Source organism: Lithobates pipiens, unplaced genomic scaffold, assembly GCF_037356315.1.
Source record: "Lithobates pipiens isolate NorthernLeopardFrog02 unplaced genomic scaffold, aLitPip1_a1.2 Scaffold_8, whole genome shotgun sequence".
NCBI lineage: Eukaryota > Metazoa > Chordata > Amphibia > Anura > Ranidae > Lithobates > Lithobates pipiens.
In genome coordinates, this window is record NW_027507903.1 from 498,997,714 (window position 1) to 499,010,410 (window position 12,697).

Sequence of the window (12,697 nt, forward strand, 5' to 3'; positions counted from 1 at the left end):
AAAATTTTACATTGTCACTTTAAAAAATAAAATAAAATTCTTATCAGCTATTGCTGTCACAAGGAATGTAAACATTCCTTGTGACAGATACTCCTTATGGAGGGTTCTGGGGTCTAAAAGACCCTAAATTCCTCCTTTGCACTTCACAGTATTTAGATCGCCAAAAATGGCAATTCTGAATACTGTCTTTCTTAAATCGGCACCATTGGTAGCCGAGTGAACCAGAAGTGATGTTTTTTTTTATACAGGAGACTGTAACTAAGCCGTTTCCGGCTTAGTTCCAGTTTCAGCCTAGCCAGCGGAAGTGCCGGTGTTCTGGCAGATAGTGTCCTGCCATCATATAGTGTCCGCCCCGTACTGCGCATGTGCAGTACGGGGCAGAAGAAACTTCGGAAAATCTCCAAAGCTGAACGGCGCCTGCGCCGTGAGTGGAGGTGGTAGCCCCACCATTCAAGCAGACATAGGGTTGTGAAAATTAGAGGGCCCCTCGCCACGCTTCGGGCTCGGCCTCGCCTCTTTTATATTCCTACTCTATGTCCACTTGGATGGTGGGGATAGAACCTGGACTCATGGCGCAGGCGCCGTTCATCCTCGGCTATTTTCGGAATCTGTGTTGCTGTGTACTGTGCGCAGTACACAGCGGACACTATCAGACCATATATAAAAAGACACCGGATCGTGGGACGGGAGGGCCCGGGAAGAGAGGTGGAAGGGGGAACATCCACTCCAGCACCTTTTAGCCGCATTGATTGTTATCCCTAAAGACCCGACCTAAAAAATGGTACCGGGGTGATGCCTGCCGCTGCAGGCATTGCCCTTGTATAACCTCTTCAAGCCGAAGCCGCATGTGCGTACAGTCTGCACTAAGGGGTTAAAGTGAAAGCCAGGAGCAAGAGGTCAACCTAGAAAACATTTGGCAAAACCTCTCACAGCAAAAAAGGTTCTCCTAAATAAGGATTTGCAAACAAATTGCTTGGCAAAAGCAGTGTTCATATCATAATGTGGCATTAGCATCTGAAAACTCATAAAAATTAAACAGGTTTATCCAAGAGAGAAAAAAAAAAAAACCTGACAAAAAAAAAAAAATCAACCCGCTTGATCTCTACAGATACCAAACTCTAGCTTTGTACGTTCATACAAGCATTAAATAAAGCCAAAGTTAGTACAGGTAAAATAAAAAAAAAAAAAAAAAAAATTATATTTAATTCATATATTGCTTGCTACACTGTGCAGTGCAGACTGGCTAAAAATAAATGCTTCCAATGGCCTTGATCATGAGGTGATGCTCTCAAAGTACAGGTAAAGACAAGGCAGTTTTATTTAGAGGAGCTTGGCACTGCTGGATAAAGTATACAAATGAGAACAATGATAAAATTTGCTGTCTTTTATGCCCCCTTTTTATTTTTATACACAAATATCGACAAATTTGTTGCGTCACTTAGAGCAGGGGTCATCAACCCCCGGACAGCTAAATCAGGAATGTCAAAAGGGTGGAGCCAGAGACTGACAGCCGAAGGAGTCCCGGACCCTCCCTCTGCCAGATGAGACCAGCTGCAGCATGAGGAGAGAGACACCCTGCAACACAGAGATGTGACGTCATCAGTGACAGGTGAGCTGTGTGTGGGAGTACAGGTGAGGTGTGTTGGGACTTGTAGTTCACCCCCTCAGCTGTCTGCCTGACATACCACAAGGGGCGCTCCACTCACTCCGCATCTGGTGAGAGGCAACGTGGCAGGTGGCAATCCACATCTCGTGGCAGGCAGTGTGGCAGGTGATGTGGCAAGTGACATTCCGCATCTGGTGACAGGCAGCGTGGCAAGTGACTAGGCACATCTAGTAGCAGGCAACAGTGGCAAGTGACACACTCGGGGCTCCCACTGATTCTACAGTATGGCGAGTTGAACTATTTTATTTATTACTGCAATGCAATAATAGAAATAATGTGCTTCAATCACCCCGACACCATATGAAGCAATCACTAACACCAGCCATTGCCCGTGAAAAATCGTGACCGGTCCTTGGCATAATTTTCATCCACACAGCCGGTCCCCGGTGCCAAAAAGGTTGGGGACCACTGACTTAGAGCACAATGAAACAAACATCATTCCTCCAGAAAATTAATGAAATTAAAAGCAACCGTCGCATGCCTTTGGTCATAGAGCACATCAAAGAAAGTATGCAAATAAAAAAAAATGTATACTCTAAAATGGCTTGGACAGATTTGTTGGTACCCCAGGAAATGATTATAAATAATTGGATCAGTGATATTTCAAACTAAAGCCTGGCACACACTTTTTCCCGTTCAACCCAGCAGGTTCAACATTAGACTACCCAGCAAAAAGGAACCTGGTGGGTTTATAAAACTCAAGTGATTGACCTTAAAGGGTTAAACATAGAATCGGATCTAATTGTTTTATCAGCAATGCTTAAATAGTTGGCTGGATGTATGGTTAGTGTTTAATTGTTAGATATTATTTATTGGTTTCTTCATACATCACTCTACTCTTATCTCTCAATATAGATACAAAATTGAATTTCATTGTTACTTATATACACACTCACACATTTTAAATAAAATAATGCAAAAAAAAAAAAAAAAACACCACAAACATATACTTGCACACTTATCAACCATATTTTATATTTTCACTTGCCTCCACCTAGGTCACATTAAAAGGAGGAAAAAAATCCGAAATGATCCATCTTCGTTTCATTTTTTTTTTTACATCACAAAAACCTGACTGTGTGTGTAATATTTATATATATATATATATATATATATATATATATATATATATATATATATATATATATTACACACACACAAATTTTAATGGCATCCCAGTCTTAGTCCGTAGGGTTCAATATTGAGTTAGCCCACCCTTTGCAGTTATAACAGCTTCAACTCTTCAGATAAGGCTGTCCACAAGGTTTAGGAGTGTGTCTGTGGGAATGTTTGACCATTCTTCCAGAAGCGCATTTGCGAGGTCAGGCACAGATATTGAACGAGAAGGCCTGGCTCGCTGTCTGCTCTAATTCATCCAAAAGATGTTCTATCGGGTTGAGGTCAGGACTCTGTGCAGGTCAGTAAAGTTCGTCCATCCCAAACCCTCTCATTCATTTCTTCATGGACCTTGCGTTGTGCACTGGTCCAAATCATTTGATGGAGGGGGGATTATGGTGTGGGGGTTGTTTTTCAGGGGTTGGGCTTGGCCCCTTAGTTCCAATGAAGGGAACTTTTAAGGCATCAGCATACAAAGACCTTTTGGACAATTTCATGTTCCCAACTTTGTGGGAGCAGTTTGGGGATGGCCCCTTCCTGTTCCAACGTGACTGCACATCAGTGCACAAAGACAGGTCCATAAAGACATGGGTAAGCAAGTTTGGGGTGGAGGAACTTAACTGGGCTGCACAGAGGCCTGACCTCAACCCGAAAGAACACTTCTGAGATAAATTAGAGCGGAGACTGCAAACCAGGGCTTCTCATCCAACATCAGTGCATGACCTGTAATTGCCTGCCTTTCTGTCCAGTTTCCGGGAGTTGGCAAGGAAAGATTATGGTCTACCCATCGCCTGCCCATGATCGGCAGGCAGATCGCGATCATCGTGTTGCTGACCCCCGGATTAGGGTGTGCCCAGGCACAACCGGAACACCGCTGCTTAATGTCAATGATCCAGTGTGAAACATTACCTGTGCAGGTGCTTCCTGCAGTAAAGACTAGGCATTGCTTTTCTTCTCTCTTTGTGCAGCATGACTGGTCTTTTATCTACTCCCCCCCCAGTTTTGTGCAGAATGTAGTGTAGATTGTAAGTGGGTGGACCTCCTAGGCTCTTCTCACACATCAGTTATGGCCATGTACAGCACAGTGATGAGGCCACCACTACTTTTTCAAGGTAATATCTTGGTTTGCAAAGGCATTTGGCACACACAAAGTGAATTTATAGCTAGTTAAGTTATTAGCCCAACCCATTACATACATTTTCTCACTCGAAGTATCCCTATAGCAAACAAAGAAAAATGACACAAGTGCTCCTCAGAAACACAGTAAGTAGGTCCTTACTAAAAAACACAAAAAAGTAGCATAACCGTTCACGAAGATGTAAAGGCATGAAAAAGATCCAGAGGATACCACATGCACACAGACATGCAGATGGGGACAGGACCGTAAAGTGGCAGTACTTACACATCATACCTCTGTAAGGGTGTCACTTTGTTTTTGTTCTTGTCAACTGTACCCGTAGTCAACTGTAAGAAGTTAGGGTTAAGTTTGTAGAGTTCCTGAAGCAACTTCTGTTCATATTCCTGATGTTTGCCCGCCTGCAACAACAAATACTACAGTGAAGGCTACATACACACAGAACCGATTAGCGGGGTTAAGAGTGGTGTGTTTATGTGTATGAGTTTATGTTCACAGCTTTTTCCCATTGTCACTACCAATACTAAATTCACATGGTAAACAATTTTGCAGCCAGATCAAGCAGATTAGAGAGTTTAGCACCACAAAAGCTCACAGCTCAATAAGTTCTCTCTCACACATCAGCAATTAATTTGTATATAAAAGAGACAGACACACATGAAAGAACAAGGAAGCATTCAACAATGGTTTCAAATGTACCTCTAAACCTGTTATTTGGCTCGCTGCAAAAAATAAATAATTACTGGCTGTAGAGCATCTAGCATCATCTAGCGCTTTGCCCCCCAGCCTTACTGTCCTTGGCCTGCTTCTTTCATTTATTGGATTTCAGATCTTTCAACCATGGAGGTTCAGCAGCACATGTGGCGTTATCTAGGGTGGTCTGCATGCAAATGCAATCTACCTAGCAACAAGCACACTTTCAGATGATCTACCAACATTGCATAGAGAAACACAGACAGTGATGTCGACACTGGCCATAAATTGAGGTATGTAACCAAAACAGAAAGGTTGTATTTAAATGTGGGAGTCTACGGATGCACACAGCCTGGATTGGGAGCATGCTTGCATGTGTGCCCCCATATAAAGTGGCTTCCTACTGTGGCACACAGAGAAGACGCATGGCAGAGAGCGCCAGAGGGGGACCAATAAAGAGGAGGCTCGGAGTCCTCTGTGCACTACCCTTGCATAGAGCAGGTAAGTAGATCATCGTTTTTTTCCCCCAAAAATAAAGTAGACTACTTTCTAATCACTTTAATGTGTTCTGGACAGGCAATTCAGTTAACTAGTGATTTAAAAAAATCTGTATGGAAAACGTTATGACCAACAATTATGTGCACATTGTGCGAAAAGGAAAAAAGTTTGAAATTGCCTATGTTTAACAAACCAATTGAAAACCTTTGGGTATGTGACATCTACTACATGCCATTTTCATTATAAAAGCCGGCATTATGATTAGCATATTACTAATTATATTTCAGATATTTTGTGAAGGCAATTTGGGTTATTACATAGCTGCAAGCATTTCTTATTACTCTTTGATTGCAATGACTTACATCAATCAAAATTTGAATGCATAATAAATGAGCTCAGACAATCTTGTACAGTGTTAAAAAATCAACACAAATATGAGTACTTGGCACAGAAGCAGTTTGTTTCCAAGTACAAAGTTTATCATACACAAACAGCAGTTTGTCAGTGCCCGTTCACACTACCGCGACTTGTCAGGCGACTTAGCCGCCTGACAAGTCGCGCTCCGTTCTGTACTATGGAACCGTTCTAATAGGAGCGACTCAAGTCGCTCCGACTTAGAAAAAGGTTCCTGTAGTATTTTCGGGGCGACTTCAGGCGACTTGCATTGACTTCTATACAGAAGTCATTTTGCAAGTCGCCGCTGAAGTCGTGTGCAGGTCGCGTCTGTGAGTCGCGCTGCAAGTCGCGTCGCCCCTGTGTGAACGGGCACTCAGTGAGATCAAATATGTTTCTGTCTTGTCTGTCACTGTTGACTGATTGATGTTTTGTAATGACAGACAGGGCGAGCTGTCGTGTTATACAGCGCTCCCAACACCAACATCCAATTGTCTGGGAAAGAGGTTTTCTATATTCAGTACAGGCTACAAAGACCATCTTGTATACAAAAGCAGTAGAAAGACTCGCCTTGCTTAAAGAGAACCTAAACGCTAGACAGAACAAAAAGTACATCTATTTAAAAATAGTGACCCTCCAAAACCCAATTGCACGTAAACATCAGACTAGGGAAAAAAAAAATGTGCCTGTTGGTGAAAGGTAGACTCAGCCCGCTCGCTTGGATGGTCTTGCCAAAAGTGAAATATCACTAGTTAAGCGGGGTTGCCGCCACGTCCTTCAGATCCTAAAAACCAGGCCAGTGGCGCTACAATCAAAGCATAGTACACACACATCAACCTATTTTTATTTTTTTTCTGCTCAATCTAGCGGGCTGAATGAAAAAAAATAAAAAATTAACAGCTCACTGTACTAAGTATGCAATGTTCATACAGCAATCTTACCGCTGAGCTATTGTATTCCGACAGGAACACTGCTCCCGCCCACCCGCCACACCAGAACAGACCAGTCAATGGCTGCCAGCGCTGATCGGATGCTGATTTTCCAGCATGCCCGGACAGGCTGATGTACACACAGGCCAAATGTTGGTTGGTTTCTGTTGAACTATTCAATATTTGACTACTGTGTACCAGGCTTTTTTGTTGAAAGTTTAAAAAAGGCATTCAATTTATAAAAACAAACTGCTGGCAGATTTTGACTAAACCCAATTAATAAACATACATTCCTTAAAAAGCAGCACAGTTAATATAGAGCCCAGTTTACCCTCCTCCACAACTAACAGCTCTACTTTGCCACCACTATCCATATTCAGTGCCTTCCTTCCTTGACCACTAAAGCCTGGTACACATTATGAGATTATCGGATGAATGATCATTTTTTTGCATGCTAGTCTCATATCGAACATGAGGTCACTAAACTTAAGAAAAACAGTACTGATAAACAAAAATCATATGATCTGGTATTGAACGAGAAAAAATTTTGTGCTTGTCCCACTGGATAATTTAGCAAGACTTGTCCTGTACAGCTCTTGAAAGCTATGTATGTACTAACCATCGGATTATCGTACGATCACTTTGAAGGAGGTATTTTTCGTCCGATTTCCTGATCGTGCATACGGGCCTCAAGTGTCCACTGTTGATGGAACTTATGTGTATGTGTGCTGGAGTTACAATATTTTATCCAGGCTCCCACTCTTGGCAGCTTACAAATTTAGTGTGCACATCGCAATGTGAATGCACTATAAACAGTGTACATAGCAAAAATAAAAAATTAAAAATCCGGGTTAGAAAGGAAAGGAGCTTTCAGGCAGAAAAGACACAAAAACCTAATTGCAATTGTGTTTTTTTCTTCAAATAAAGTTGGTATATAATTTGTGTTCAGCTGCTTTGTGAGCCAGTCAGGTTTGACTGCATTGCACATTGCTGTCAATCTGGCAGGGGTGCTATAAAAAAATAAAAATTAAAAATGACAAAACTGGCTGAACAGAAATGCAAATCTCCTGGCAGATGAGACAGCAAAGAATAACGTTTCATTGTATTTTAAGTATTTGCCTGTAGTTCAAGCTTACAATAAATGCACTTTCTTTTTTCTTTATGCACTTTCAATTAACAGACGATAAACAAAGATTCAGTGAAGACAGTCCAAATCCAAGATATCACCAGCAAACCACGTGCGCAAAAAACTGTTGGAACAGTTAAAAATAAATAAAAACATGTGCCAAGTGATATCTTGGAGTGGCACAAACTAAATAACATAAGCTAGCCACACGGATCTCTTACCTGCATTTCTTCTTTTGTGAAACTAGCCGCCTCGTCCCCCAATTCGTGTAGATACATACAGTCTGGTTTTGGACACTGCATATTTTTTAAGAAGTAACTGCAGTATTTTGTTGTACCTAAAGATGCCTTGAGAACAAAAGAAAGCCGTCAGCTATACAATACCAGAGTTTGGGAAGAGGTCATAGTGAAAACTATAAATCAAGAATGAACAGATATATCCTTAAAGTAGAGCTAAACCCAATCAGTAAACTCCCATAGAACACACCATGCTCTCCAGCTGCTTGTACCAAGTATCATGTTTTCCAAAACTAGTTACATTGCTACTGTAGTACCCTAGACAACATAGACATCTGTTTAGGAGTAAGGCCCCTTTCACACCGAGGCGGTTTTCAGGCGCTACAGCGCTAAAAATAGCACCTGAAAAAAACCGACCCCTTTCACTCCAGTGTGAAAGCCCGATGGCTTTCACACTGGATCAGTGCGCTGGCAGGACAGGGAAAAAAGTCCTGCTAGCCGCATCTTTGGAGCAGTGAAGGAGCGGTGTATTCTCCTACCCATTGAAATCAATGGGGCAGCGCGGCTATACCGCTGGCAAAGCACCGCTGCAGCGGCGCCTTGCAGGCGGTTTTAACCCTTTTACGGCCGCTAGCAGGGTTAAAGCTTCCCTGTTAGCGGCAGCATACCGTCGCTAAAAATAGCGGTGCTTTACTGCCAATGCCCGCACCGCCCCAGTGTGAAAGAGGCCCAAGAGTGCGTGTAAACCGCATACTTTCAGCACCTGAATGCAGCCGCACAAACAAACTAGGGCTGCAACTAACGATTATTTTCATAATCGATCAGTTGGCCGATTATGGTTTAGATTAATCAGTTAATAACCTTAAAAAAAAAAGTGTGGTGTCCAATTTTGTTAATATGTAAAGTTTTAAAAATGACAATTTATTCTTAAATATCTCTATATGCAGTAGTAAATATAAATAACCAACTATATGGTTAGGGAGCAAAATATCTAATCCACTCTGAGAATGACAGAAGAGATATACTGTATAGCTTAGAGGGGGTATATACTGTATATACTATTAGAGGAGAGATATAATGTAAATACTATTAGAGGGGATATACTGTATATACTATTAGAGGGGATATACTGTATATACTATTATAGGCTATATATTGTATATACTAATAGAGGAGATATGCTGCATATACTATTAGAGGACATATACTGTATATACTATTAGAGGAGAGATATACTATTAAAAGGGTCAATCTGGTAATCATCAGACTCATTAACTTTAACCCCATTTTGTTACTGACCGATTAAATCGATTATGAAAATATTAATCACTTTCATAATCGATTAACCACTTAAGGACCGCCGCATGCCATTGTGGATGCGGCGGTCCGTTTCGCTTCAGGAGTGATCCGGGATGAGGGGATGGCCGTTGGTTTCTGGCCATCCCCTCTCGATCGCTCCTGGCGAATGAGAAGCTTCCTCCCACTGTGTATTGTATACACAGGCAGGGAGGAAGTGATGTCATTCTCCGCGGGGAGGTGTTTTTGACCAGACTACGAGGAGAAGACTAAAAGTAAGTGTGCACCAACACTACACTGACATGTAGGTACACATAGGCACACAAACACCCCCACCCCGATCGACGCCCGATCCCCCCTCCCCGTCACAGTGTCACTGATTGCAGTGACAATTTCTTTACTGATCACTGCATTCAGTGTCAGTTGTAAAAGTAAAAACTGTCAGGGCAGTTAGTGTTAGGTCCAGGGTAGCCCCCTACCACCCCCAATAAAGGTTTAACCCCCTGATTGCTCTTAGAGTTAACCCTTTCACCCCCTTTTGCCAGTGTCACCAAGCGATCATTTTTCTGATCGCTGCATTAGTGTCACTAGGTAGCTAGTTATTTTTTTAGATTCACCGCCAAGTTTTTATAGCGCTAGGTACCCCCATATACTACCCAATAATGGTTTTAACCCCCTGATTGCCCCTAATTAACACTTCCACCAGCGATCACCGTATAAGTGTCACTGGTAACACTGGTTAGCCAGTTAGTTATTTAGGTTCCCCGTCAGGTTTTTATATAGCGCCAGGGACCCCCATATACTACCTAATAAAAATTTGAACCCCGTGATTGCCCCTTGTTAACCCTTTCACCAGTGATCAACGTATAAGTGTTACGGGTGACTCTGGTTAGTTAGTTTGCTTTTTATAACATCAGGGCACCCACCATTTATTACCCAATAAAGGTTTAACCCCCTGATCACCAGGCGGGTGATATTAATTAGGTTTTAGGGTCAGGGTCTGCGTCGCCCCAGGCAGCGCTAGGTTAGTGCCAGTACCTCTAACATCCACGCGTAAAGCATACACCTTCCGTAGTGGTATAGAATCTGAACAGATCAATATCTGATCTGATCAGATCTATACTAGCGTCCCCAGCAGTTTAGGGTTCCAAAAAAACGCATTGTTAGCGGGATCAGCCCAGATACCTGCTAGCACCTGCGTTTTGCCCCTCCGCCCAGCCCACCCAAGTGCAGTATCGATCGATCACTGTCACTTACAAAACACTAAACACATAACTACAGCGATCGCAGAGTCAGGCCTGATCCCTGCCATCGCTAACAGTTTTTTTGGTAGCGTTTTATATTTAAATCCGGAAGGCAGTGCTTGGTTTTCGGGATCCCGTACGTGGCTAGGCTACTAAAAAGTCCCCCACATGTGGTATCCCCGTACTCGGGAGAAGCAGCAGAATTTATTTTGGGGTGTAATTTCACTTATGCCCATAGCATGTGTGAGCAATATATCATTTAGTGACAACTTTGTGCAAAAAAAAAAAAAAAATTGCAATATTCCTGCAACTTGTGGCAAAATATAAAATATTTCATGGACTCAACCTGCCTCTCAGTAAATAGCTTGGGGTGTCTACTTTCCAAAATGGGGTCATTGGGGGGGGGGGTTTGTGCTATTTTGGCATTTTATGGCCTTCGAAACTGATAGGTAGTGAGGAGTGAAATCAAAAATTTGCACCCTTAGTAATCCTGAAGGCAGTGATTGGATTTCGGGGTGCCGTACACGGCTAGACTCCCAAAAAGTCCCATATATGTGGTATCCTCGTACTCAGGAGAAGCAGCAGAATATATTTTGGGGTGCAATTCCACATATAACTATGGCATGTGTGAGCAATATATCATTCAGTGACAACTTTTTGTAAACTTTTTTTTTTTTGTGTCATTATTCAATCACTTGGGACAAAAAAAAAAAAAAATATTCAATGGGCTCAACATGCCCCTCAGCAATTTCCTTGGTGTGTCTACTTTCCAAAATGGGGTCATTTGGGGGGGGGGGGGGGGTTTGTACTGCCCTACCATTTTAGCACCTCAAGAAATGAGATAGGCAGTCATAAATGAAAAGCTGTGTAAATTCCAGAAAATGTACTCTAGTTTGTAGACGCTATAACTTTTGCGCAAACCAATAAATATACGCTTGACATTTTTTTTTTACTAAAGACATGTGGCTGAATACATTTTGCCCTAAATTTATGACTAAAATTTAGTTCATTCGATTTTTCTTATAACAAAAAGTAGAAAATATCTTTTTTTTCTCAAAATTTTCGGTCTTTTTCCATTTATATCGCAAAAAATAAAAAAATCGCAGAGGCAATCAAATACCATCAAAAGAAAGCTCTATTTGTTGGAAGAAAAGGACGCAAATTTCGTTTGGGTACAACATTGCATGACCACGCAATTACCAGTTAAAGCAGTGCAGTGCGAAACCTCTGGTCCTTAGGCTGAAAATTGGTCCGGGGCTAAAGCGGTTAATCAATTAGTTGTTTCAGCCCTACTTTTAACAGAATACACAGGGATGACATTAATGTTTAATGGCTCCCCCAAGCACTGAAAAAAATAAATAAATTCTGGGACATTTATCCCTACAGGAAATGCAGGTACATCAGTCCATTCAAATGAATGGACTGCTGTCCCTGTGCAATTGAGGCATGCATCTTGTTAACAGGAGGGAAAGTCCTTCACATGCCCATGTCACTGCCTGCGTGATGTGGACCTTATTGGTAGTGAAAGAGTCTGAAGGTGAAAACATTGGCATGAGAAAGCCGGTTATAAACACATCTACAGCACTGGATAAATTCTGCATGGAGATGAGCTTTAACAATACTACAGTCTGGGTAGATACAGACTTTAAAAGCACTTTGAATATAATTTTTATTTGCTATTATCTCAGCACAGTGTTTGCAGTAGGTGGTGGGAGTCAGAAAGCGGACAGACACCTATTATAACTAAAGCCTAGCTCAATAGAAACCAGACGACATTCAGCCCATGTGTACGGTAGCCAATTCAACAGAAGCTTTCCGTTTTGGTCGGCTTCTATTGAAGGCTCATGGCCGAAAAAGGACTGCTGACTGGCCCCCGATCAGCCCTCTCAGCCAATGGTTGAGAGCACTGACTTGGGGTGTTCTGGCAGGGGGGCGTCGCCCTGCCAGAACACAATAGCACAGCAGGGGAGATCGCTGTACTAACATTGCAGAGTTAGCAAAGCGGCTCTCCCTGAGCTTTATTTTTTCACTCAATCTGTGGGGTTGAACAGAAACAATCTAGTAGTGTGTACGAGGTTTTAAAAGGCTACCTTTGATAATCAGTGAAATGTCTTCAACATACAATAACACACCCAGGGCAATTAATTATTAAAGTAGCTGTTAAGACACTTCTATAAAAAGCTCCCCTCTGTCTTATAACAATAAGTGCCCCTGTGCAATATAAAATATGCTTATCTGTACCGATAACACAGTGTCTTCCTGCGATCAAGTGCCTCCTCTCGTCTTGGCTGACAGTTCCAGTGGGCAGAGCACTGCACTACAGCGGACGTCAGTCAAGGAGGAGAGGAAAGAGCCGGCAGTTGTA

At 42.2% G+C, this 12,697-nt stretch overlaps 1 protein-coding gene across 8 annotated transcripts in view; it reads right to left on the bottom strand.

The window, feature by feature from the left end:
- CNOT4 (CCR4-NOT transcription complex subunit 4) overlaps positions 1-12,697 on the bottom strand; it is a 179,390-nt gene that overhangs the window by 89,750 nt on the left and 76,943 nt on the right. For 5 of the 8 annotated variants that reach the window (XM_077469198.1, XM_077469199.1, XM_077469202.1 and 2 more), the window contains 2 exons: positions 7,778-7,903; positions 4,185-4,318 (listed from right to left, as the gene is read on the bottom strand). In XM_077469198.1, the coding sequence (XP_077325324.1) occupies positions 4,185-4,318; positions 7,778-7,903 (260 nt within the window). The remainder of the gene's footprint in view (positions 1-4,184; positions 4,319-7,777; positions 7,904-12,697) is intronic. The other 3 variants (XM_077469200.1, XM_077469204.1, XM_077469206.1) reach the window with 1 other exon arrangement.